The 27,045-nt window shown below is 48.7% G+C and overlaps 1 protein-coding gene across 4 annotated transcripts in view; it reads right to left on the bottom strand.

Moving 5' to 3' along the window:
* LOC119457266 (heat shock 70 kDa protein 12A-like) overlaps positions 1-27,045 on the bottom strand; it is a 183,366-nt gene that overhangs the window by 78,879 nt on the left and 77,442 nt on the right. The window contains exon 1 of one of the 4 annotated variants that reach the window (XM_037718953.2): positions 23,790-24,346. The exons of the other annotated variants lie outside the window; for them this stretch is intronic. Coding sequence (XP_037574881.1) covers positions 23,790-23,982 — 193 coding nt within the window. The 5' untranslated portion in view covers positions 23,983-24,346. Of the gene's footprint in view, positions 1-23,789; positions 24,347-27,045 lie in introns of those variants that run through there. 4 annotated transcript variants of the gene reach the window in all.

Here is a 27,045-nt window from a genome sequence, read left to right on the forward strand (position 1 = left end):
AGTTGCATTGACGTGACGAGCATTTGGCACGCTGTGACGTTGGAGCTAAGTGGTGCGACGAGACCCTCCACGCTAACAGCGCTAGCGGTCTCGCGCGCCTCCACCGAAAGCGTGAGGTCGGACGCCAGCCATGCGCCGACGTCACAGCGTGACCGTACAGGACGACGGATGTACTCTGTCATCTCGAGTGTGTCTTGTTTTAAATGCGATAATAGTTATCGCGTCCTTGAACTAATCTCGCCCGTTGCGCGAAGTTGCGAGGCTGCGTGAACTGCTTCCGGCGCGCAATGGCGGATGTAAAAGAGATGACTCATTGTCATTTATGGGAGAGGAATTGGTAGCAGAAACACACAAAGAAAGAAAAGAAAGACACGAGAAATAAAAGTCTACTGATAAAAGACGAAAAAGTATTTAGGCCTTCATATATGAGCCCTGAAAGAAAAAAAGACTTTGCCACGAGGCCACTGGAAAAAGCAACTGCAAATTCGGCTTTTGTAGAAGGTTTGCACATACATATAACACAAAGCTATGTACATGTTAGCTGTGAAGTTGGCGTCGTTAATGAGGAGCGTGTAATACTGGAAGCCCTTAGCAAAAGAGAAGCACCTGCCGGCGCAGAATGCAGTCAACAAAACAATGTTGCTAGGACCACGTATACGCAAAGCTTCTATGCACGGCGACGCTGCGGGCGATATGCAGCATATGTGGCCCCGCTTATCCGGTGCACAGTCGCCGAGCACGGCGCAAACATCAGAAGAGGTCAGCAGTGCCGTGTCGTTCATATAGATGTCGCTCACATATAGTTTTCGAACGCGGTGAAGTCGAGCGTAACGGTACAAACGTGTAACAAAGCGACGCAGTGAACCGGCGTATCGCTATGTCAACACGCAGGGGACGCGTAAATAACAGCTACCCAGTCGACCCTTCACAGCAGCAGTCATCCTAGCGCACCCACCGCGTTGGAATCAATGCGTTCACGCTTCGTTTGGCGCCGGAAGGCAAAACAACTCATGAGCGCTCGAATGAGGAGCTCAGCACGCCGAAGCCAAAAAGGAGCACACTGGAGGTGACCCGTTTTGACTTGGCGACGTGTATAGCGCGTGTACGCACTAAGACGCTTCTTAATATCCCCCCCTCCCTCTTTTCTTTAATGACGCGTGATGTTTAAGAGAACACCAAGCAGTTACATCCCAGCGATATCTATTGGGCGTCTAAGGCCGCTACGGAATCGCGATCTTGAACGTGCACCGATATACACGAGCGCCTAACAGGCGCACGAGAATTGGTTCGCCTCGACCGGCCTGCGTGATCGTCCTATAGCTGAGCTTGCTTCTCCCCGACCCGATAACTACTTGAGCGGAACGAAATCGAGCCCTGACCCATAGAAGGCTAAACCCGACTGTATAGTGAATCTCGAAACACTTTAGGCGGATTTAATGCAAGTGGCTTGATTTTCGAGACGGCGTAATTTGCGGATACTTTCGCAAACACGGCTATCAATTTTCAGGAAATTGGTGACGAGATGGGGCCACTTTTGGCAGCGGTGCGCCCTTTCAGCGTGATGGTCATCTCGCCAAAATTAAGTGCCCGAAATTTTTCCCGATTTGCACCATTGAGCGGGGGGAGGGGGAGGAAGGGGCGATAAAATATAAAAACAGACAAGTGATGCAATTTGCACTTATATGTGCGATAGACGACGGTGCGTACACTGCACAATGCAACGCGGGTGTTACTGCAATGTTTATATGCATGCTTTGGATTCCGTAAGGGTTCTTTTGTTCTAATTCTGTTAATTTCTCATCACCCGTCCTGCCACACATCTGATCCCGGCGATAGTGGGAACGCGGCTCAGTGAGAGTTAGTGATCAAGAGCAAGAGAGAGAGAGAGAGAGAGAGAGAGAAATTAAAATTTAAATAATCATTGCAAATAGCGGTCTCGATCTGGTTAATTACGAGCATATAGCTATACATGCGTCGATATCCCTTATCCCCGGTTCACGCACTGCACGTTCATTTCAGCACGTGATTGACCCAAATGGAGGCACATGCGACCTGTTCTAGTCAGCCTTATATCATTTTAAGCTAAAGTGTGAGAATGCTTTTACCAGGCATTTAATTAAATTGAAGGGCTTTATGTCGGAAAAGCCCCAGTTCGGCTATGAGAGACGCCGTAGTGCGGCGGGCTGCAAATTAATTTCGCGCACCTCAGGGCTTTTTAATGCATACATGCACCCAATTCTCGGTACACCAGCGGTTTAGCGTGTCACGCACCTCAGACAGCACGGCGGTAATATTTTACAAACGCCGAAAGCACCCAAAGACTGAACCAAGAGTCTGGCTACTGGCGAAAATCAAAAACGCCCATGTGCTTGCGTTGTAGTGCACGTTAAGGAACCCCAGGTGGTCAAAATTAATCAGGAGCCCTCCACTACGGCGTGCCTCATAATCAGAACTGGTTTTGGCACGTGAAACCCCACAACGAAGAAAAAGAATGGCGCAACTGCTTGCACATTCGAATTGTAAATTCCTAAGTGCTCGGTATGGAATTAACGGCACCGCTAAGTATAGAGACACAACGTTTCTCAGTGACACAGTTGGTGCTGAGCGCGCAGAACTGCGTGCAGCGTCGCTGTTGTCAAACGCGCAGTTTGTGCCCTATTGCAGTGAAGTACAACTCAAAGGCGCGTAATCCGCAATAGCCACCAGAGCAACTGACGAGACATTTCCCAAAGCCTATGGTTCCAGAGTTCTTGATAGTCCGTTATTAAGCGCGCCGGAATGGAAGCGTTCACGCTAGACTGCCGTCTCAATCGACCCGGCTCGAGCAGACCCGTCTTTTCTGGCCACACCGGCAGCTTCGACTAAAGACAACCCGCCAGCTCACACGGCGTCTTCGCGCCGCCTTGCAATCATGTCAAGGGGAGCAGCAGCGCCGCAAGCAAGCGCTCTGCAGACAGAGCTCACCGTGAGGTAGTGGACGTCGAGAGCGGCGTATCCTCAAGCGTGGGCTGACCAGGCGGCCAGCGCAGCGGCTCGAATGGCCAGCGCGCGCACTCCGTTCTGCGGCCGGCCACACGCACGACGGCCGCGCGGGCAGCAACGGCGGGGGAAGGGGGGCCGAGAAACCTGTTGCGGCCTTCCCTTTCGGCCGCCTTGGCCGGCGCGCCCGGGACTATAACGGGCCGCCCAGCGATCGGTTCCTCTCGGCTCCCGGGCCGAGAAGACACAAAATATGTGACAAGCGCGCGCCCACCCGTTTCTCGGAGGGAGCCTCTCTTCGCGGAAGAGCTGTCGGAGCAGATGCGAGGAGCAGCGAGAGTTCGGGGCAAGCAGCGAGCGTGACGGCTGAGCAAGAGGCTTGACTGAGGCGAACACTGGTCATGGATCCCGGCCGTTGATCACAGCCGCGGTGAAAGGAGAGATCCTTGTGCGAGTTGCGAACGGCGCTTTCTTGGAGTCGCAGTTTCCTGGTTACTCTTTTTCACTGGCACATCCTAGAAGACGGTTCTTGAGCTTCCCCTCTTGCTCTGCCTGAGTGAGAAACCAGGGACGCGGTGGTCGATGAGCGCTCCCGTGCGAAGGGACTCTTCCCTCGAGTTATACTATATATCAGACATGGTGCTTCTTGGCGCTAAAGCCTGCCGCCCCCAAAAGTGGCTAATGGCTGCACAGCGGCGAATATGCGAGGGCACCGACTGTCGTTATAGGCGTCCCCTCCCCTGTGTATAGTGCTCTTTTCAAATATCGTTCTGCTCTCTCGATCCCGCTTGCAAAACGCAGCTGACGCCCAAAGGCAAAGTCCAGCTGTGAATGAGGCGGAGGTCTCTCCCGCACACCAAGTGGAACTGTCCGCAGCTACCAACGACAAATCGACGTTTGCAGAGAGCCATGCCGACAAAACCGCCCGGCGCGCTGGACGGTTTTGTAGGTTGCGCTTCCAGTAGCGAGACGGTCGTGCGTCAGCGCGTCATGTCCTTTTTTCTTCAACGCCAGGATGTGTTTGACGCGTCTGCACGAAGCGGGACGCAAAATAAATGCTGGCTTAGGAGGAGGTGGGCTGCTGCACATGAGAACAAGAAAAAAAAAAGAAGAAAAAAAGAAAAGACAGAAAAGAAAGTAAAAGAAAGAAAGGAAGGAAGAAAGGAAGAAGGAAAGAAAGAAAGAAAGAAAGAAAGAAAGAAAGAACGAAAGAAAGTAAGAAAGAAAGCCACAATCCGGGTCCTTTAGAGTCGCTATATACATGCCCTTTCGTTTTCGCTGCTTCTACCGTGGACTGCCGTTTCTAAATTCTCCGCAAAACCATTGCCTCGCCACGAAGAGAAAGAGAGCAAAGCCAGATCCGTAAATGCACAATAACGCTCAGTGCGCAAGTAGCAAGTGCTGCCGCTAAAAAACGAAATAAGTGCTTGCGGACCAGTAGAAAGGCCTCTACGACTCTACTGCGCGATCTAATCAAGCAATATGCGAGTTTCACGAGCCAAATCGAAAAATCTTATTTCGCGGCATGTACCACCGAAAAAATGCGGAGGGCTAATGTAGAAAACTAATGTAGGACAGTGCCTCAGCCAGCGCACGGGATTCGTACAGCGGGTGACCTTCACGTTTATTTCTTACTGAAGCACTAGCTCCTTCGTCACTTGAGCCGGAGGCCTTGGCATGACACAGCGGAGAGCTAGGATTGCGGATAGCGTTCTTATACGAGAACACCGGACGCCGCTTACTTGTTGTACAAGCACCGATCAAGAATTCAACAGGACCGCGCTATAAATAATTCTATATAGGTAATTTCGCGCTCACTCTTGAAAAATACATTCTACAGAATAGGTCATTTTGAGGGTCATTTACTCGAAGCATGTAACATTGCTCGTATGAGCGGTTATTTAGCTCCTACGTCGTATAATATGTGGTGCACATAAGCATAGTGTGTCGAGTTATCACAGTGTTCGTGTGTGTATATGTACCAATAAGAAAAAGAAATCGCTATGCGTTTTTGGCCTAATCATTTTGGCTCGTAAATATGATTTTTGCCAGAAGTACGGTGCGTGTCCAATGGTGTCGCTTCAGTTTGCCGCGCGCCTTGACTGCGACAACGTGCCCGAGAGAGCAGCGATGAAAAAGATTTGCCCCCTCGCGGGCGCGGCTTCTTCCCGCGAGGCAAACGACTTTAGGCAAAGCACGGCGCGCCGATTGTTTTCTTCGGAACAAAGACGCGCGCGATCTGGGACAGCCAGTGGTGGCGCGATCCTCCTTTCGGTAAGGTGGAGGGGTGCACCGAAACAGCCATCGAACCGTGCCTCGGCCAAATATTGGGCGAAACGCGCCGCCTGCCCGCGCTGGTCGTCGGCGCACGATCGGCGCCGCCGCTCGTGACTCGCGGGCGTGGCAGAGATACGCGGCCCCCCTCCTGGTGTGCTGCCACACGCGAGACGGGAGTGATTCCGGATCCGTAGCTCATCTTTCTGTTTTGCTTGCAGCTGCTGGTGGACCATGAAAAGTTGGAAACTCACCTGTGTGCCCGGCAGGCGCCGAGCGGTGATTCCGGGAGGGAACCGGGGGTCCGATTCACAAGTTCTTCGTGGCAGTGTTACAACACGTACGAAGCGTAGGAAAAAAAAAAACACGAAAAAATCCACAGTAACAGAAATGGACCTACTTGTTTTTAATGCTTTAGCGTTAGGAGTGTCTTCGTGCAAAAAAGTGGGCAGCTTGCACTAGTGGTACAAGGCTGGAGTAAACAGCGGAGCTGGTGATCGACCTAGCTTCTTCCAGGTTTTACTAGCCCTGGCGTGTTTAGCAGCAGCGGCTTCGGCGCGATACTCCGGATTAGCACGCAATCGCCACATTCGTTCTCGGCTGGCGGCACGAGGAGCTTCCAGCTGAGCGGCTTCTTCTTCGGGAGTCTTGTACTTCTTCGGCCGTCCCATATAACATTTACTCAGTGCGAAGTCTACGAGAGCTGGGTGGGTCGCCATCGCGGCGACATAATCTTTATAATCAGTGTGACGTCATGGCCAAGCTTCACAAAGTCTTCTCATGACTAAGCAAAGCCAGAATTGCGGCGCGAAGCAATTACATGGCTGGGCGAAGCTGGGTAAGTGGCTGCTAGGCAACCGCATTGACGGAGCGGGTCTGCTGGAACGCGGTGTCGGTGTTGCAAGTTGCGCTATGCAACGCGCAGTGACGCCATCGCTGGCGCGGCGGCGGAGGAGCGTTGCCTGAGCCATCCCTGAGCTATAGGAGAAGCGAGGCGCAGCTTCGACTCTGCGCCGTCGCTTGGCTAAGGCTTCCTCGGCTCTCTGTGCAGGATCAGCTCGACGCCGGCGACTCTATTCTTGTTTGGCCAAGCGGCAGGATTGCAGGAAAGCGGCCTCTTCCTCGGGAGTGCGGTTCTTCCTCGGTCTCTCCATGGCTGCTACTACCGCCCGCACACTAGCAACCCCGCCTTAACACCTGCTATACGCAACGTTTATGGCAAGCGGAGCAGATGCGCTGCGCGCAGTGTCTAGGCGCGGAGCCTTGCGAAGCTATCGCACAGCTGGTATGGGGTTGCTAGGCAACGCAGTGACGTCATAGCTCGGCGAGGTTGTCCGGCTTGCGGCACAAATTACGGCCGACTTAAACAGCTCCGCTGTTAAAAAGTGTATGGGGGTGTGTGAAGTGTGGGAAGCCGGTCCCGTGGCAGAGAGGGGATGGGAGATATTCGGAGGGCGTGTGCAACCGGTGGTGGTCTGGTCCGGACCACCGTCAGTTGCACACCGCTCCTCGGATAGGCAGGACGTGTGTTCCTGGAGAGAGAGAGAGAGAGAGAGAGAGAGAGAGAGAGAGAGAGAGAGAAAACTTTAATCAAAAGAGCACGCGAGCGTAGGTATCAGCTCCTGGACAACAAATTTGCAATGTGGTGAAGGCTGTTTAAATCATGGATCCGGAGCCTCAAAGTGGTTGCGACGTAAAGCTAACGTATTTCTCTCGCATTTACCGCTAAGTCGCCACTGAATTTTTTTTTCTTCTACGCTTTGTATGGGCTGTAACACTACCAAGAAGAACGCATCCCCAACTATCCCGCCAGTAAACAGCATTGGGATTTGCAAAGCTTTTCGTTCGTAATAACTGCAAATCGCCAGGCCACGTTCGCTGGCGTCATCTTCATGAGCACTTTCGTGACGGGCCCGCGCGCCTGTTTGTTCAAATTACTGACGTTTTGGATCACGGGCTTGGAATGTTCCACCTTCTCCTTTCGTCACCGTCTTATTTGGTCTGAGACAGGCCGCAATGCGAGCATCCAAAGCCGTATTTACGTACGGCGTAGAGCGTGCGATGATTCAATGTTTTGCTATAGGAAATACAATGCCGGGAATGAACGCGTTCCTTTCGGTCAACCAATGACATCGAGTGTGTAGCTTATAACTTAACGGGAAGCAATAGTTTGCCGCCAGTTCTACTATAATACGTGACACTCGAAAAGCGATCGTGCCAGCTATAGGAAGGAGAAAATAAATAAATAAATAAAATCTGGCAAAGAGAAAAGAGATCATTTGGTTAAAGCTGAAAAACATCGAACTTTAAAGGAATACTGAAGGCGAATGCTAAGGTGCATTTAGAAAAACCGGAAACTGCATTCTTGCCATAAGCGGAATCTTGGAAGCGAAAGACAGATTTGAAATTCGCGCAAGCACCCGCCGTGGTTGCTTAGTGGCTTTGGCGTTGAGCTGCGCTGCTGAGCACGAGGTCGCGGGATCAAATCCCGGCCATGGCGGCCGCATTTCGATGAGGCGAAATGCCAAAACGCCCATTGGGTGCCCCTTAAAGAACTCCAGGTGGTCAAAATTAATCCGTAGTCCCTAACTACGGCGTGCCTCATAATCAGTATCATGGTTTTGCAAGTAAAACTCCAGAATTTAATTTTTAATTCGCGCAAGCTCCTAAATAGCGTCGTGAGACTTGGACAGCGTCTGTTCGGGACTTAACGTTGGTTAGAGAATATAGTCGACGAGGATGACTCTGGCATTCTGAAGGAACCAAAGACTCAACCTGGTGAGTTCCGAGAACGTTTTGTGAACAAAAATGGCCCGAACATGCTCAAATATTTTAAAATATGTGACGTCATTCTAGCGTATCAGCAATGCCGTTCGAGCGCAAAATCATAGAAGAAAAACGTTGCACTTGGTTATTTCTTTTTTTTTTGTCTAGTAAATAAGCCTTTTTTTTTTTTTTGCTTTGAATAAATTGCCAAATCGAATCCCGAAAGAAAGTAAAGAAACAAACGAACAAACGAAAAAGACTCTACCAGACGAAATGAGTGCTACTTTCAGTGGCCCTTTACCTAAGTGAATGGGTTCTGCTTCTTTGCTCGATGGCAGGTTCCACGCAGTAAGTGTTCGTGATTATAGCAAAATAAAGTACGAGGACTATTTTATATGGACTTCGCAAATATGTGCTGTTAGTTTTTCTGTAGCACATTCTTGCAGCAGGTGGGAATATTTGCCTTCGCACCCCCATATCATCATATGGCGCCTGTATCCGGTAGGTGAAGAAATAATGGAGTATTGGCGTAAAATGGCGTAAAATGACGCATTGCAATGGACCCTCTTTAGAAATAGCTCGATGGAACGCGAAGAAACCTCGATGTACACAATGTTTCAATAAGTTCGCGGTGAACGTGATGACAATTCGGCATTTCAGGCCAAATAAAGCTTGCGACCGGCACGATTTAGCCAAATAACTGGAAGCAGCTCGTACACAGTCAGCCTTGCTATTGGCCGCAATATTTATTAACTAACAAAATTCTGGTGCGCCTGTTGCTTTATTTTGGCAGCCAATTTAATATTGTCGCGGTACAACGCCCAGAGAGGACAGGGAGACGTTCTTGAAGAACAGCAGAACAACCTGTTCAAACCAAGCAGAACAGAGACACGTCTTCTTCGTTCTCTAAGAATCCCACTGACCCACTAGACGGAGTCCGTTAATGTCCGCATCGTCGTTGTCGTCTACCTAGAACACGCGCGTCAATATACAGGGCTTCATACTCAAGAGACGGACATGAAAGCATCTAGTGCAGTAGGTCTTCAATTGACTATTGAAGAGTTGATCAGCATAAAGTTATTATTAAAGAAGAGAAAAAGATGCGACGGATATTTGATGGCCCTTGTTTGGTGGGCGATTGTTCAAATAAATAAATAAATAAATAAATAAATAAATAAATAAATAAATAAATAAATAAATAAATAAATAAATAAATAAATAAATAAATAAATAAATAAATAAATAAATAAATAAATAAATAAATAAATAAGCGTTTATTTCGTTTAATGTTCCAGTGTCGTGCTATGGCCGGTGAGGAACACGATGGTATAGCGTGGTGACTACCTTGAAAGTCTTCAACGAGCGTTCCTTTGTACGACCCCAAGGGCGGTATAGGCTGACAGTCGAGCCCGAGACCTCGTGCTCGGCGAGAGAGCGCCGTTGCCGCAGTTGAGTCACCGTGACGGGTGTCTGCTGCATTTCGTGTATGGGCGCGTTCGCCTTCGTCGTCACAACCGGCGTCGGGCAGTGGCGCGCCTGTTGACAAAGGGCTGCTGCCCCAAACACGAGGCGGTGGACGCGGCGGCCTTTGTCCGGAGAGAGGCCCCCTCGCACACGCCCCGAGCTGGGCTGTATTGTCTCGCAGGCCTGTCTCATCGGCCTCCAGCGTATGCGTCGGTGCTTGTACAAGCGGTCGCTACACGCGAGAGAGTGCGCGCAGAGCGCGAGGGACCAAATACCGGGCTCGCACGTTCGTGTTCTTGCTTGTGCCAGGCTTCTCACTAAGGTCAGCATACCTATACAGTGTAGAAGAGAGCGGCCATTTACAATGGCGATTGGCAAGTACGCGCCTCAGACTTTTTTACGCAAAAGTTGTTGCGCTAACAGTGATTCTGTAAGGATCCATTGCCATAAAACACTATATAGTGGATTTACGAGATAGAAGGTGTCAGGGTATGTCTTTTGTTTCGTCGTTAAAATCGAACTTGGTATATTGAAGAGAAGATGTCGCGCCATTACCAAGGTAATTTTACTCGAACGAGCTAGGCCGCCCGACGACTTGCCTTGCAGCCAGTCTTGGCTTGCAGCCAGTCTTGACAGTGCGCCCGTTTACGCGGACACCCGAGAGTCAATTGTGCCCGTGTATCGACATCTGTATCAAGTTTCTTCGGGCAAGGCGACCCAGTATCGGCACTGCTCGATTCAGTATGCGCTGCTCGACGCCACGTGCGTGGCGCGAGCCATGTGCGGGCGTGTGTATGTGCCAGAACGCTGCAGCCACATTAAGTCTTCGATCCATTGACATCCCCGCCTAAGCGCCCCGAACAACGGCGCAGATGTGAAAAAAGACAGCACCTATATGTCTCTCGCTCGTGACGCCAATGGACACCTATAGACAGCGCGTATCATGTTGCTATTGCCGCCGCCTTGACACTGTGAAGTACGCACAGTGGCTAAAGAAACCCACAAGTGGCGCCGCTTTTTAACGTATCTGCTCCAACGCTGCCTGTTCCCCAGCGATGTGTACCCAACGAAGGTGCCTGAAAGAATGACGGCGTACGAAAATTGTATCACTACCTTACAAAACAGGATCGCCCCAGGAACGGCGCATGAAAAAGACGCTCCTCTGCTTGCGGGAGTTTGCGCATTCGGCTGCACTAGACTGCCGAATGTGAAGTGTGTGTTTGCGTGTGTGAGTGCCTGTGTTTTCTTTTCCCACGTCCATCTGTGAAAATGAGGTTATGCAATGCCGGCAGTAATAATTGGAATCAATCAATCAATCAATCAATTCTTGTAATATTGAAGTGTCCAAAAGGTGGCCAAGAAATGCAGAGACACATCGATTTCACTGACCATAGCACGTTTGCGTACAAAACTTCCTTGGCGGACCACTTTGTATGACTTCTTCATGCCCTACATTTTTCTGTACTCGCATCCTTACCCCATGTTGTTCAAGTAGGCCTTGATCGAGGAAACGGAATGCCTCCTCCTCTCTAATATGTTATAATTATGCATGTCAAAAATAGACATCTACAAACGAAGGAAAAATAAATTGCTCATTTGTAAACGGCCTGCTGAGGTAAATTTGCTCAATAATAAATCGTAGATTGACTACTTGAAAGAACAAGATAACCACGACACCCGCAGCCTTTTGAGCCCTCCCCCCCTCCTTGCTTTTTCCCCCGGTTCTAATACAAAAGATTCATCATACCACGTGACCAATCCTGAAAAAGCAACAAAACGAACTTTCGATTTCGCCGCACCGCAAACTCTGGAGCAAGCCATACGAGCACCGACGTATACACACACACACACACACACACACACACACACACACACACACACACACACACACACACACACACACACACACACACACACACACACACACACACACACACACACACACACACACACACACACACACACACACACACACACACACACACACACACACACACACACACACACACACACACACACACACACACACACACACACACACACACACACACACACACACACACACACACACACACACACACACACACACACACACACACACACACACACACACACACACACACACACACACACATGTTGGCGCTCGCGCGGCGACTGGTGATGTGGCCGGCGATGGGGTGTTCACGTGTCCACTGCAGCAAGTAGGAAGGCGTTCTTGTCAGCGCCACTGCTTGATTGACAGGGGCTCCTCCGAGCAAACTTAAGGGACGGGCAGCGAGCGGCCATTGACCCCCGACTGACCACTCCGAACAGCGCGTTGCTGCGTGAGCCAGTTTCCGAAAGGATATCAGCCGCCCATCTTGATGGCACGCTGTGTGAGATGTGCACTCGGCGTGGGACGAGGAGGAGCTCTAGCGGGACCTCAGTGATAGAGATCATAGTGAGAGACCACTTGGTGCACGAGGTGTGTAGCCAGGAGTGACCAATGTGGAATGGCGTCAAATAATAGAGAAAAGTAAGCCTCGTATTGCTGCGAAGAGTAATCAACAATGAGCGGCCCTAGTTATATTTCAGTGACTCAGTGTGATGTGTGACGAGCGATTGTTACCGTGGCAGGACTGAAATATTATTGGGATTTCGTAGTACTGACAACGTCAAATTGTGCCTAACAAGGGGGAAACAAAATTGGTGGATTCCACGCGTATGTCTGAGTCGGTTATAAGCGAAGCTATCTTCGACGTTTACTGAAATCGTTGATGTTAATGCTGAATCCTTTTTCTTCACTTCCTCACTTCTATGTAGCTCAACGTTCTCGACCTTACATGCTTTGCTCTGATTTTGTTCACTTCTTTCTCCACACTCGGCTCCTTTTGTTGCCCACTTCTTGTTCACTTCTATGTAGCTTAACATTCGTCGTCCAATTCACGTTCTAGTCCTATTCTAGCTCCTTTACTTCTTCTCCGCACTCGGTGGCTTTTCATACCGACTTCTTCACTTCTCTCTAGGCCACTCCTTCACTTCCTGCCCGTTGTTCGGCTTGTCTATATCTACCAGTGGCACGTACCCATTCTGAGGAACATGCCAAGACCGTCCACATACCCAGTGGCAAATATCCAGTGACCCAAGTTGTTCTATAAACGGCAAGACAGCAGCAGCCGGCACCCGCAAAGTGGGGAGAAGAGGCAAAGAAAGCTCTGCCTTCCGGCCACCACCACGGAAGGGTGAATTCTTTACCCTACCGTGGCGTCTAAGCAAGTTTGGCGATCCAGAAGAGCGAGGACCTTCAGAGATAACCGATAGCATGCCCTTGGGCCAATCCAGGACCCATCTAACGCTAGATTTGTTCGTGAGAGAAAATCCTAACCAATCCTGATACTAAACATATCATTAGCGAAGGCGGACGACCAGTGAGAAAAAGCACTTACAAACGAGAGCTGTGTCAATACGGGCCCTGGGGCCACAAAGCTTTTCGTCGGCAAGAGCTCTTTGCCATTGGCCGACCCGGCTTCGATAATAGTATGTCCAGTATAAGGACTGGCTTGACGTTTCTCTTATGAACAATTCTAGCGTAAGAAGTTTTTTGCGCATATAGTGCAGTCATGACTTGCTTCGTCGGACTTCCCCCCCTATATGATAACTATTAAAGCGAAGCTTACTTTTCCTACCATCCCATGGTTTTGCCTGGGTTGGTCGGTTGCTCGTCGGGTTCTCGCCCAGTAGATCCCTCCTCACTCTCAAAAAAAAAAAAAAAATGTGCACATCCCACGCACTGTGGGAATCGACGTTATTAACTTGAAGCCCGTGTCTTTTTATAGTCAATCGGACGAGTGGCGTGGTACACGGCTCGCCTTGACCGAGCCGTGATGACGCTGCCATAATTGGATTCGGTGCACTAGGAAAGAGCAGGCCATGATGTTTGATTAAGCGATCTGGTAACGACGAGAAGGGCCGTGAAAGTTTAGTGCGAGCTTCGGGAGGGATGAGGAAGCAGCGCTTTGACGTCCAGCGTTCGAAAATCAAGGCTCGTGGGGAACTTGCTTTTCAATAGCTGTTTGAACGGATGAAACCACCACCCGGATTTCTGCTGCCGAGATGCCGGCATCCTAAGGCGAGATATTCAAGTGAATATCTGGCCATAGTTACTCGTAAGAAATTGTACAGAGATCTTGTTGACGCATTCTTGCCTGTCCCTTTGTATCGTACAGTATTTGTTCTGGGTTCAGAACGAGATGTTCGCAAGAGAGTTAAAAGAATGCCGGCAAGAGCCTCCCCGTTAAATCTTTCTTTTTCCAAATACACGCAGACACTCTCCCAGTGAAGACGTGGCTGCAAAGCAAAGGCATATTTTTACCTTGGTCCGTGAACTGCTTGATCTGCAGAAAACCGGAGACGATCGAGCATATCTTTATGGACTGTCATGACGCAGTGTTTTTGTAGGATGTTCTGAAACGCAGCATTAAAAAGGATCTGCCGATAAGTCCATTTGCGATACGTTTCCTGCCATGCGCTGAACCAGGGGGAGTGCCCTGCGATCTGTTAATGCTTCTGTGCATGCATAGCGTGTGGAGAACGCGTATGAATGTGAAGCATGAGCATATTGTTGTGACCCCTGCTCAACAGTGCTTTATTGAAAGTGTGTTATACATACGTGAATTTTTCTGCGCACTCAGTGATCCTCCCGATTGGGTACCTGTTTTGGACAAACTGACCACGCTAAATCCTTTTTATCACAACACACTGGTCAGACACTGAGTAGTGTTTTTATGCTCATGTAAGTTTTTACAGTGTACTTTCTTTTGCCAAGCGGCGTGCCACCTGACTCATTCAGACACGAGAGTTAGAGAGAGCTGGAATGACGATGCAACGACCACTACGGCATCACGAACCACATAGCCATCGGCCCAAGTGAGAAACAACTTGGTTCACTGGGGAGGCATAAGTTCTTGTCATGGTAATAATATCATACCATGTATGCATGCATGTCATGAATTTGTCATTCTTCTCATGCATGCCATGACATTCATGAATCATCTGATGGCATGACCTACAGACATATGCATTCATGGCATTCATGCCAATCATATGTCATGACATGTCATGTCACGCATGCATGCCATAGCATAAGAAGCCAACAAACAATGACACCTAGGACAACATAGGAGAAATCACTTGTACTTACTTATATAAATTAAAGAAAATGATAAATTAACAGAAATTAAAGTGGATGAAAAAACAACTGTCCGCAGGTGGGGAACGAACCCACGTCTCTGCATTACGCGTGCGATGCTCTCACCATTGAGCTACCGCGGAGCCGTTTTCAGGTAGCAGAATAATAATTACACAGATCCTACGCACATGTTGGGGTGAAGCGGCTAATCAAATGCTACAAATTTGCCCGTTTCATTCCTGCGTTTCATTTGCCCGTTTCATTCCATCAATGTTGCCGGCAACATTGATGCCTTCAGGTAGCGTATGTGGGTTTATTGACCAGTTGCCATCACCCAAAAAGATCACGTGCTCGTGACGCCTGTGTAAGAAAGGATGTTCCACATCCGCCCCTAGGTTTGTGAGTGGTGGCGCTGGTTAATACTCCCAGGGTGAGTTATAGTTGTAAAACATAAATACCCCAGAAAGTGGATGGGAAAACGGCTCCGCGGTAGCTCAATGGTGAGAGCATCGCACGCGTAATGCAGAGACGTGGGTTCGTTCCCCACCTGCGGACAGTTGTTTTTTCATCCACTTTAATTTCTGTTAATTTATCATTTTCTTTAATTCAATCAGTAAGTACAAATGATTTACCCTATGTTGTCCTTGGTGTCATTGTTTCTTGGCTTCTTATGATATGAATAATAAAAATCGGGCCCCTCGGTTCCCTTTCTTCTTCTCGTGCATGCATGCCATGACACGCATATCTAGAATATATCCATTAAAGAAATGCATATGATGTTATCTCATTTATTACGTTCATGTCAGATACATTTTTAACAAGTTATGTACCAGGATATTCATTACATGAATGAAATGACATGCATCATATGAATGACATGACATGTATGTCATCACGAGATTGTCATGAATGACATAAATGACATGAGGTGATGGCGTCGTGGTCGTTTCTTTAACTGGATACATATCAGGATATGTGCGACGAGACATGCGTACATGACATGACATGCTCATGCATGTTTTGTTGTTGTCATGTGAGGACGTACATCTAATGTCATGCGATTCATGGCACTTAAGTCATGACACGCATGCCATTCTTGTGACGACATTTATGTCATGTCATTCATGTCAGGCCATGCACGCATGTCATTTCATTCATACCATATACATATATATATACCGAGTTAAAGAAGTGACCGCGACGACATCACATCATTCATACCATTTATGTAATACATGCCATGACAAGCATGTGATGACATGTGATACGCATGCATGTGTCGCGTAGCTGTGCGTCTTTGCACTTCTTCGTCTCCTGTGTTGTGTAGCAGTGTTCTTCTTTTTTTTTTCTCGAAATGTATTTTCACCCACGAGTGGGGAGGACGGGGGTATCTCCGGCGGGTTATGCAGCGATTATTGCAGTGATTGTCCGCTTCACCTAAGGGTCCGGCCGGGCGGCTGTGTTGTCGCCCGCCTTTTGTACTGTAATTTCCAAACGGTTCGGTGAATGCTTCTCGACTCTTTTGTGTACTTTCTCTTTATAGACGCCGATAGTTCTTCGCTCTAGTTCGTCCAAAGCCCAATGGCTGTCTCTGTAGTTTTCTGTATGTTGTTACTTTAGTTTGGATCGTAATTTTTTAGGCAGACAACTGTCATCGAGTTCAAACTTGGCGAAGCCCGCTTGCAATTGGGTGTGCGTGTTTGAATCTGTGTGGCCTGATTGGTTCCGGTCAACGAGAAGTTGCGATTGGTCTTTTTGTTTGACCTTTGGCGGGGTGTTAGGACGCGTCCCGAGGCACCCGGCGGGAGTTCGCGCAGGAGACACCAAGAGACGTCGCAGCGAGTGCCGCTCATATGCCACAGTTGTAATGTAATGTGGGAGTGCCTAAACGTGTAATTCGGGTAACTAAAGGCGAAATAAACCAAATCAGGAAAATGTCAACGTGTCCTGTGTGCTCGCCTCATCTCTCCGGCGCGGAACAAGTAGCGACAACATCACTACGCTGCACATGTATTGTCATTCATGTCATGACATGTCATGCAATCCATGTCATTCAAGTCTTGACACGCATGTCATTCACGTGGTGTTAAGCATGCATGCATATCCTGATATACAGGGTGTCCCACGTAACTTTAGCCAAATTTAAAAATATGCAAATGCCACGTAGCTGGACAGAACCAAGGTAATGTTGCTTGCCGTCGCTTGGAGATACTGAGATTATTTTTTGCATTCCGCCTAATTACATAATTAGTCTTAATTAGTTATACACATTCTCAAATATTATAATTAGATGAAAAGTGTCAATGAGAAAATTGTAGAGCACCTATGAAAAACTCCAGATGCAGCCTTCTGTTGCTCAATACGTACTACATAAAAGTGTTTTTCCGAGCGTTAAAGAAGCTCCGCAAATACACGCAAAATTGCCGCGCGACTGGCCGCTCGAACGGCTATTCAAAACGGCTTTTTTTTTTAACTACTGCCTAAAGTCTTCCTAGAAACACCCTGTATACTCCACAGTTGAAGAACGACAACGATGGCGTCACGATGTAGGAGGCTGATAGATAGAGACATTAAAAGCGCCTGCAGTTCACTTCAGAATGCTTCGCACTAAAAGAAGAAAAAACGCGTCTGGCGGCGAGATTCGAACTTCTGCCCCAAGGGCAGCAGCCCGGTGCTGTAACCATTCGGCCACAGGTATGCTTTACGCCTGACAACAGCAATTAGTTCTGTCAGATGGTCGCCACGTGTTGATTATGATGACTTCCATACAATGGAGCATACCCACACCGAGTTATCGACCAAGAAGCGTGTACAGTAGATGCACATCGTGCCAACGCCAACTATTTGGGGTGATAGCCACGTGTTGATCATGGTTTCCATGCTATGACACGTAACTGACAACGGGGGATCGGCCAAGAAGCGCCCGGTACATTTAAAATAAATAAGAAGAAATTATGAAATACAAGCCAATATAAGATGTGTCACATTGCGTAGCAGGGGTGCGCGAGAGCGCATGCGCGCGCTGGTTTCCTTTACACCAAAGGAATGAAACGGGCAAATTTGTAGCATTTGATTAGCCCCTTCACCCCAACATGTGCGTAGGATCTGTGTAATTATTATATCCGGCCTATTACCGTGCGTTGTTGTATAGCCTTGTCCAAAAGCACTAATACCACCCCATCCTAGACCGGACTTTTTGATGCTACAAAAAACACAAGCATTTGCAGGCCTCCAGATGTCCATCTGTGTTTAGCACCTCACGTTTTCACGCAACGCCTCCCTGCAGTCTCATGCCAGACCGCCAGCCAGGCTAACATCTACAGCTTCTCATTAAAGTGAGCATTTTTTTTCTAATATCTATCGCTTCCTTCTGCATCGACGAATCAGTTAGGGGAGGTATAGGGCACGCCAGAGGCCGCATTTTTGAGCTCTTCTAAAGTGAAGCAGCTCCATTTTTCTTCCACTGGGTATGCGCCCATTCTCGTCCGATCCCTGAGAATGGCTATCTGCCATTGTTACACGAGGGGCATAGAATTGTTAAATGTATTTAGATATGTGTTCTCCGTTCATACACATCTCATTAGTATTCATTCCTTCGACGAACATCTGCATCGTCCTTCTCACACAGAGAGCTAACAGGTGTACAGGCGACGAGACCGTGGCCGGTCATCCGCTACTGCTTCTACCTCGCTAGCTCAAAGAAGCTTCGCGCCATTTATAACGTGTAAGAAGCAATGTTGGAACATTGCGTTGCATCTGCGTGGTTTTTGTAGTAGAAAGCAATGGATTCGTTCCAATATAAATAGAAATACTGCAGCATCCGTCCGCCACTGAGTCTATGATTCCATTCTTTCAACTGTACAAAGTACGCATTTTCAAATGTTTAATTGTCGCAACGTCACCTGACAAGTTTGTACCGAATCAGCCACCATTATTGCGAAAATATCCTCTCTATATGGACTGAATGGACACTTCTAACTGCGACGGAACATCCGTCAGTACTTTGTACCTGATTGCCAACGAAAGAACAGTACAGCTCAGGAACTGCCCACAAAAGCAAACCATCAAGAGCACAGGGTCTTCCCGATTTTTAATACGATACATTGCCCCCCCCCCCCCCCCCCTCCCAATCCTCAAGCCATGTGTGCAACTTATGAGAGTCTATACTGCAGTAACCATATTATGCTTCTTGCTGCGTTGTTACGGCCTGTGTGTTGACTGTTATACACTGTGTTTTACTTCAAATACTACAAAAAAAAAGAAGTCGCCACAGATGTCACCACAGATTAATTATTTGCCAAGGCAGACATTAGCTGAAAAAAAGCAATCCATTCACTAATTAAACAAACTTCATTAATAAACTTTTTAGTTTCAAACTTTACGGCGCATGTTTGTATAGGAAGTTCAAGGGAATCGTCGTAAAAGACTATTTTCTTTTTTCTACCTTTCAAAATGGCCATGTAGACCGAAATAACTGACGTCAAATTGTCCGTTCAATTACCTGATTACGCACGCGCGGCTCGCGGTGCAACCTCCCTGTGCCGCGTTCGGTGCGGCGTTCGTAATCAGGTAATGGAACGAATAATTTTACGTCAGTTATTTCGGTCTACATGGCCATTTTGAAAGGTAGAAAAAAAGAAAATAGTCTTTTACGACGATTCCCTTCAACTTTCTATACAAACATGCGCCGTAAAGTTTGAAACTAAAAAGTTTATTAATGAAGTTTGTTTAATTTGTGAATGGATTGCTTTGGTTTCTTTTGCAAATGATGTCCGCTTGGGCAGACAATTCATCTGCAGTGAATGGTATCAAGGGAACACACACACACGCACACCCACACACACGCCAAGCACACACGCACGCACGCACGCACGCACGCACTCCAATCATGCTCACCGCACTAATCCGTTAGTAGCTAGCCGTCAATTTTTTGCCGTCGTCCCGTTTTTCTTTTTTTTTTTTGAGCTGTTTCTTCATGCAGTAACCCATTCCCGAAAAGCAAGACTTGAGGTCAGATGTCCTGGCTTTCGGAAGCTGGAGTACTACTGCTAAGATAAATGGTACCACAGCTAAGGTTCGCGATAAATTCACACGGACAGGCGCCTGTCCTTAAGAATAGCGCCGGAGTATTGAATGACTCTTCTTTTCTCTCACTTTCTTTCATTCCTCATCATAACATCTGGAGTATAGCATGCACAGTCTGTCTGTAGGTTACCCTTTCCAGTTGCTATTAAAGCTTTCTCTCTCTATTCTTCCTGGCTACCGGAAGGAAGGCGACAAACTTACATTTCACGGTTCTCTTTTTTGAAGATTCATTGGGGTGTATTGAGACCCATTGTAAACAGTTTTGAACCCCATTTGATATAAGTACGTATGTCCTTATAAGTACCAAACTTCATGACGCGACGGTGCTTCTGAAATATCTTGAGAATCATTAAAAAAGAAAGTTTTTAACTGTGGCCTGCTTTCTTACTGATTGACGAACGTCTGTCGATACTTGCAGTATAATTGAGCTAGTATGCACCGAGCATCTTAATTAAAATATATCGTATCTTTTAGGGGTGTGCGAATAGTAATTTTTGACACCAAATTGAGTACGAAGTAGAAGAGTGTCAGAAGCGAATTGAATCGAAATGAACATCGAATAGTTTTCGAATAACGAGCAACCATTGTCATAATTATAGTAAAACCGTCTTCACATCCTAGTATTCATAACGTTAGCAAGTTTATATCATTACATTACAACTAAGCGGTTTGTTCGCATAATCAAGACCCTTCGTAGAGCTCGAATCATCGCTGTAAAACCGGTCACGTCAAGCTCCCTGAGCGACGTAGCCTGCTCAACTACGTAGGGTCTTAAGTTTCATATCTATGCTATGCCCGAGAGGATCAAAATTATCGTACATTTGCTCCAAGTCTATGTTTGATTGCGCACAGTTGACGTTGTAAAATATTCAAAATGTACTCGAATATCCGATTCGAAGACCGAATCGAATAGGACACTATTCGATTCGTTATTCGAAAGGTTCGAATACTTGCGCGCCACGAGTATTTTTAAAAGGTCGCCTGGTGCAGATAGCGCTCTTGTGGAATTAACTGAATTACTTGAAAAGACGAGCACTGGAACGGAAAGACTCTAGCAAGACCCTAATAATAAACGAATAATATAATTACCTTCATCATTAGTTAGCTTGACGCACGCATAACAGTTGCCAAAGTGAAGCCGCTTACCACGCAAGACATGCCTGTAATGCGGGGATCCTCAATGCAGAAATAATTTTGAGATGGTTGTCACGAAAAACACCGTGAAGGGTAGTTCTGTGCCACAGTGCGTGGATTTTCAAGAACACTCATGTTAACGTAACGCACCCTATTAGCGCACAATAGCGTCATGCGAATTGTTTATCCCCTTGTGCTTTATTTTGGCATGCATCGCTGGAATGTTATCCATATACTTGTTCTTGGCATGTGGGGAAATTGCCCTGCATGTATTGCATTCGTTTTTTATTGAAAGTTGATCTACGGATTTTACATTCGTTTGTATTCGAGTCTGATTTAGCCTATGGTGGGCAGGCAATATTCCTTTCTTTTTCGTTCGTTTAATTTTTGGTGCGTCTCCTCCTCTCTATGAGAACACCAGGGCTACTTAGGCCGGCGCGCTTCTCAAACTGTAGTGGTGCACGAATAACGTTTTGCGCCAGCGATGGACATGGCCGCAGTCGTAGGGTCGTCTCCTCTGAAAACTGAGTTTAACGCAGTCTCGAGGGAAAGGTCGAATCGAGAACAAATCGAGCCGCATTGAGGACAAACGCGCCACAGGTTCTCAATGGTCTACGAGTGTACAAAAGAGTTGTAGGCCATCGTGCGCTGCAGTCGATCACACACTGAACGGCCAAGCAGGCGATCAAGCCCCGCGCCGTTTTACCCCAGTGTGGGCGCGGATGCTCTCCGTGCCGGCCAAAGGAGAGAGCGTGCGAATGCATTCAGCACGCGCCCGCGACGCCGTGCAATATCGGCGCCGCCGTCCTTCGAGGGCGGCGGCCCACTCTCCCGTAATCCTGCCCGCATCTCATGCGCACGGAATGCGGCCCGCGCTGGCCGTCTCGGCTCTAACGACGCCGGCCACTCATGACCGAGCCGTCAAGAAAGCGGGTGCAATGCGTCCCTGCGTTTCGCAACAGGCGGGGAACGGAGGGGGGAGTGCGCTTCAGGCACACTTCCGCTTGGCCGGACGTTGCCATAGCAATGGCCGCTGATCTGCCTCGCAATGCTCTCGTATGTCGCGGCAGCGGAACGCTCTCTGCTTGTGCACTGCCACCGCCAACAGTATACGGGAAGCGCGAAAGTTAGATGCTTGGGCAGTTTTGAGGGTTCAAAGTTTAGCTCGTACCTCTATGTGTAACTAACCCAGTGTACGGTAGCAAAGTGGCCAGAGTCTGGTTAACCTCTCTGCCATCCCTTGCTTCTCTAACTAGCTCAACTTAACACGCATTTTAAGTCCTCCCTGTGGACATTAACAGTGAAAAAAAAAATTGAGGCCGAATTCGCAAAGCTTTTCTTTCGTAAGTGCTGTTTGCCAGTGGACGTCCTCCTTACGCTAATAGTAAGTCCAACATATCGATTGGCCTGGCATCGGCCCATTCCAACAGTTCTAGCGTGGGAACTCTTTCGTGAATACGAACCTAGAGCTCGTATTTACGAAAAGCTCTTACGCCAAGATTATCTGTAAGAAAACATTCCGACCAATCCTAAGCTGGGCATATCGTTAGCAAAGGTGACCGGCCAATGGCAAAGAACACTTGTGAACGCAAACTTTGTCAATTCGGCCCGTATTCACGGAACCCTCTTACACTTGAATTGTTCGTAATAGTTAATTTCAGCCAATCCTGAGGTTGGACATATTATTAACGAGCACGGCCGGCCAGTGGCAAAGTTCACTTACGAACGACAAGCTTTGTCAATACGGGCCCTGGTTTTTTTTCTGCGCCATTCGTAGCCTGTAAAGACTTGACGCCGATAGTACACCTCTGTCTTCAGTGAAGCTGGAGTTGGCACAAGCGAAAACTTCCTGAGGGATGGCGTAATCAATAAAGCATGCACGATTCACTGGAAATAATAATTTGTGTTTGGAAAGAAGGTGCCGAAAAGTCTGCAAGAGCATTATTACTGCTAAGCGCAGTGCATACTTCATTGGCTATATTTCGTGAAGACTCGTTGCCGTCTGCATGCATGGCAAATAACGGCAGAAACATTGTGACGTGTCCTGCTATTCAGATGACTCATAGTATTTCGATCAGGAAGAACCGTGTCAACATGCATGGCGCAAACCAATCAGATACAAAACGTTACACGACAGTACAGCGAGCATTCTGCTAACAATGGACACCGATTTTCGCCTTTTTTCCTTCTCGCGTACATCTCTCGAGTGCCCGTTCAGAACGCTGTTGTCACATTACGTGTGTTTCGTAGCGTTACCATTGTGCCCGCAGCAGCTGTCCGATAAGGTATTGAAATGCTTCGCGGAAAACTTGCACACGAGTTCAATGAAACACACAAAGAAAAAAAAATATATAAAAAACTGTGGGTTGCTATGTATTCACAAAATGTCATGTTAGCAAATAAAAAAAAATATGGCTATTTGTTACCAATACATCAACTGCGCACTGCACTTTCTCCACGTAGCTCGTGCAAAAGCACTAATTTGTAATGTACCGGCTCAACTCAAAGAAGTACCGCAACGCTGAGCAGGTAAAAGGCTGGTATGTAGCAGCTGCGAAGGCTCAGTGGCTGTGACTTTCGACTCCATAGATCACGGATTCGCTTTCTGGCCGCGGCGGTGGCGTTTTCATAAGGGCTGAATGGAAAAGCTCTCGTGTGGTCAGGTGCAACACCAATGCGGCGTCTTTCATAGCTTACGGCGTATAGCTGATGAACCTAGAACACCGTCAATAAATCCTAGTCTTCGCTGCGCTGTCGCCATCTAGCACGTTAAGAACAGCGGCGGAGTAGCGTCGCGCTTTGAGTAGAGGAAAATGTAGCTTTGGTTCCGCGCTTGGCCACGAACGAGCCGCAGCGAAGATTCCGCGTTGGTGGGCGACCGGGCACGTGGGGCAGCGCGAGGGGACGCGCGGTAGCTCACCTTTCATCTTGTCGCCGCTTCGCCTGGTGGTCTTGACGAACTTGAGCAGCGTGGCAGCTTTGGCGTGCAGCTCGGCCGGTATCGCGAGGGGCGCCGTGGACGCCCGCTGCTGGTGCTGCTGCGCTGCTCCACAGACGCCGGCCTGTCCGTCGTCCGCCGGCGACCGCGAGAATCGGGCGCGGCGGCCTCGCATGCGGACCAGGTTGCTCGCCTTCGGCGGCCAGTGATGGAGCGTGCGGCCGGCCCCGTTCCCTTGAACCGCCGATCGGCTCTCACGCTTGGCGGGACAGGACCCCTCGCCGGACGACGCGCCGTTCGACTCGGTCGGCGCCGCAGCGCAGCATCCCGGAGCCACGCGCCGAAGGTGAAAGCGTCCGGGTGTCGCGGCGGCGGGCGGCGCCCCGCTTGACACGGCCGACGCTTCCGGGATCGCGCGACCGCAACCACCGCACTTCCGACGAGTTCAACGCTGTTACCGCGAAGGGATTTCCGGAGCGCGATCGGCGTCGGACCAGCGATGCTGACTCGAGGAGTGCGAACTTCCGGGACGCACCGGCTGAAGCTCAGAGGGATTTTCAATAAACCCGCGGTCTGGACTGCTTATTTTCCTACGAGTCGTGGCATCCAAGCGGGAAATGGCCTGACGAAAGAAACCCAATGATTCGAGACAGTGAAGGAGCCAGGACCCCATTAAAGTTTCTGGGAACTTGTTGGGTAACGAGCTTTCGTCTCTTCTGGTAACTGATTTGTCATTCACGTGTCATGTTCTACTATGAAGCAGAAAGGGACGCACTGCTAAATAGCCACAACCGCCGAAGAACGCCGAAGAACGGCGCGGTACTCAAGCATGTAGCGAAGCATCACGGGCTTACCATGGTATCTTAAGTTTGAACACTGTACACCTGAAGTTGGGTCTATAGCCGCAATGTGAGCGTCACTCGCAAAACAGGAAAGTCGCCTATATGCTCACGGAGGTGGTCCGAACGGCACAGTGTGGAACACAGGCGTCTTCCTCCCCGGGAAGAGATACGAAAGCCTCTGCTGAGGCACGGGCAAAGCAATACGATGGAGCGACCACAAATCGCCGACGTCCGACACCCTGCATCCGCGCGCGTGGCGAGCTCGACGAGCGAGGCGTAGTCCGGAGCGTCGTCCGCGAAGCCGCTCTTGGAGGTTGTCACCGCCGGCGAGAACGGCGTCGAATGCAACCGCTCGGAACCGGGCTTGGCCAAGAAGGGCCGTTACGCCGTTCCGGACTGTCTCGCGGGGGAGTCATCTCTGGGTGCCAATTAGCGCCCGTGCTGCCGCGCGAGCCACCGACTGTGGTCACGCGGTTAATTGGGTCAGCAGAAGACGAAGGATACTCCGCGAGGGACGCTCGCGGCCCAGCGCACTAATTGGGAGGGCACAAAAGCCCCTATTCCAGATGGAGAACCCCAATGGCGAACCGCGGACGCGCCGTGCTTGTTTCTTGAATGGTCCAGACATAGGGACCCGCGGATATACGCAAGAGCATAGCTCGCACAATGGCGGCCGCTCGTCATCACTGCGTCTTCTGCACACTGCACGATGCAGATGCGTAGAGCAGTAGTCCACGCACCAGGCTGGTCGATGCGGAAGCAGCGAGCCCTCATAGGGGCCAAGGGCATGAGTTCACTGACCATGGCCCTAAAATGAGAAGATCCATTGCAATATATAACTAATATATCATTGCGGTGTATCAGAAATATCACTAACGTAATATTTCTGAGGAAGCGCACTTATTGATTATTGCGAATATTGCTGGTTGATTCCGTCTGCTGTAGACCTTGAGGAATGGAGTTCTGTTTCATCGCTCTCGCCGGGTGACGCGTCTACATACCATCGCCCGACACTCTTACCTAGTATGCGGACCTCGACCCCTTTCGCCAACCGCGCGCCAATTGGTCGAGGCAGGCGGCAACACAAGCCGCTAGCCACCTTAAAAATATCCGAGCTCAGCTCTGACGGAGGCCGCAGCACAGAACTAACGTGAACAAACAAGTTCCATTGTTGCCTCTTGCGTGCTGCTTGCGTGCCTATATCATATCGCCAAGTCGTAAAAACCGGAAGCCAGCCTATCTATTGGCGAAGCCTTGTAAGTCACATACTTTTATTTGTAAAACTAAGAAGAAGAATAAAAAAGGAACACAGGCAGCGCACCACAAAACCCACACACGTCGTCTCCGTATTTTGTGCCGGCTAGCGAGCGCGAGCATCAAGTTGACTCCGTGAAAAAGACGTAAATCGTACGCCTTATGAATAATGCGGATGTGTCAATATGCAAGGATAAGTTAACCGCTTGAAAGAAATTTCCTGGCAGTAATGCAAACGTACCGCCAGAGACCGAGTGTCACTATACCTGCCCCCAATCAAGCCACAAGCCACCCTTTCTACTAAAACTTCTTATTCAATCGTTTCTATAGGTCAACCGTTCCCCGTGCATCTGGGAGTCACCACTAAGTGCAGCTGCTCACAATATCTGTGGAAATTGGATGGGCGCTGGTGATGGTGGAGAACATTGCGGTTACGATTGTAAAGATTGGCATAGAAAATGAACAAGAACTATTAAAAAGTTAATGGGAATTGTCGAGTCTTCCCTATAATAAAGCGGCGACCACAAATGCGCACGTTGTTGATTCTTCGAGTTCGTACTGTTCATACGAGCCAGTCACACGGCCCGTGGTTTCCAAAGCACATGAGCACGCCGCTAAGTTATTATTTCCGGCAAACTAAATAAAACGATGTCTGGTTCCGTGTAGGTCGGCTTCACAAAAGTGTTGCGCCTGTTTCAGCAGCTGAGCCTCACGCATATCGGCATGGTTATCGCGGCCAAGAAAGCGCAGTAAAATGTATTCAAAATCTATTGTGCGTAACCTGCGCGACTATGCCGAATATAGCCAGGGTCATGGCAGCTGCTTATACCTGCAAGTGCCATTGGTGACGTTGAGTGACCTCTGTGAAAACTATGTATAGCTTACTTCAGAGAGCAAGCGACAGAGGTCACTGGAGCAATATTACAATTCATACAGAAGTTAAAGCGATGTTAAATGTATTGCCACATACACATGAGGTAACAACATGTAGAACTTTCGGCCATCGGTCTAGTGCAAGCACTACACAAACACTCTATTAAGCCAAAAGTACACAATCTGCTAAGGAACCATGGGCACTCTTACTAACAAAAAGCTCTCACGTTGTAATTGTTCTTGACAAAATTCTTGCCAACCCTGAGGCT

This window comes from Dermacentor silvarum, chromosome 1 (genome assembly GCF_013339745.2).
Source record: "Dermacentor silvarum isolate Dsil-2018 chromosome 1, BIME_Dsil_1.4, whole genome shotgun sequence".
NCBI lineage: Eukaryota > Metazoa > Arthropoda > Arachnida > Ixodida > Ixodidae > Dermacentor > Dermacentor silvarum.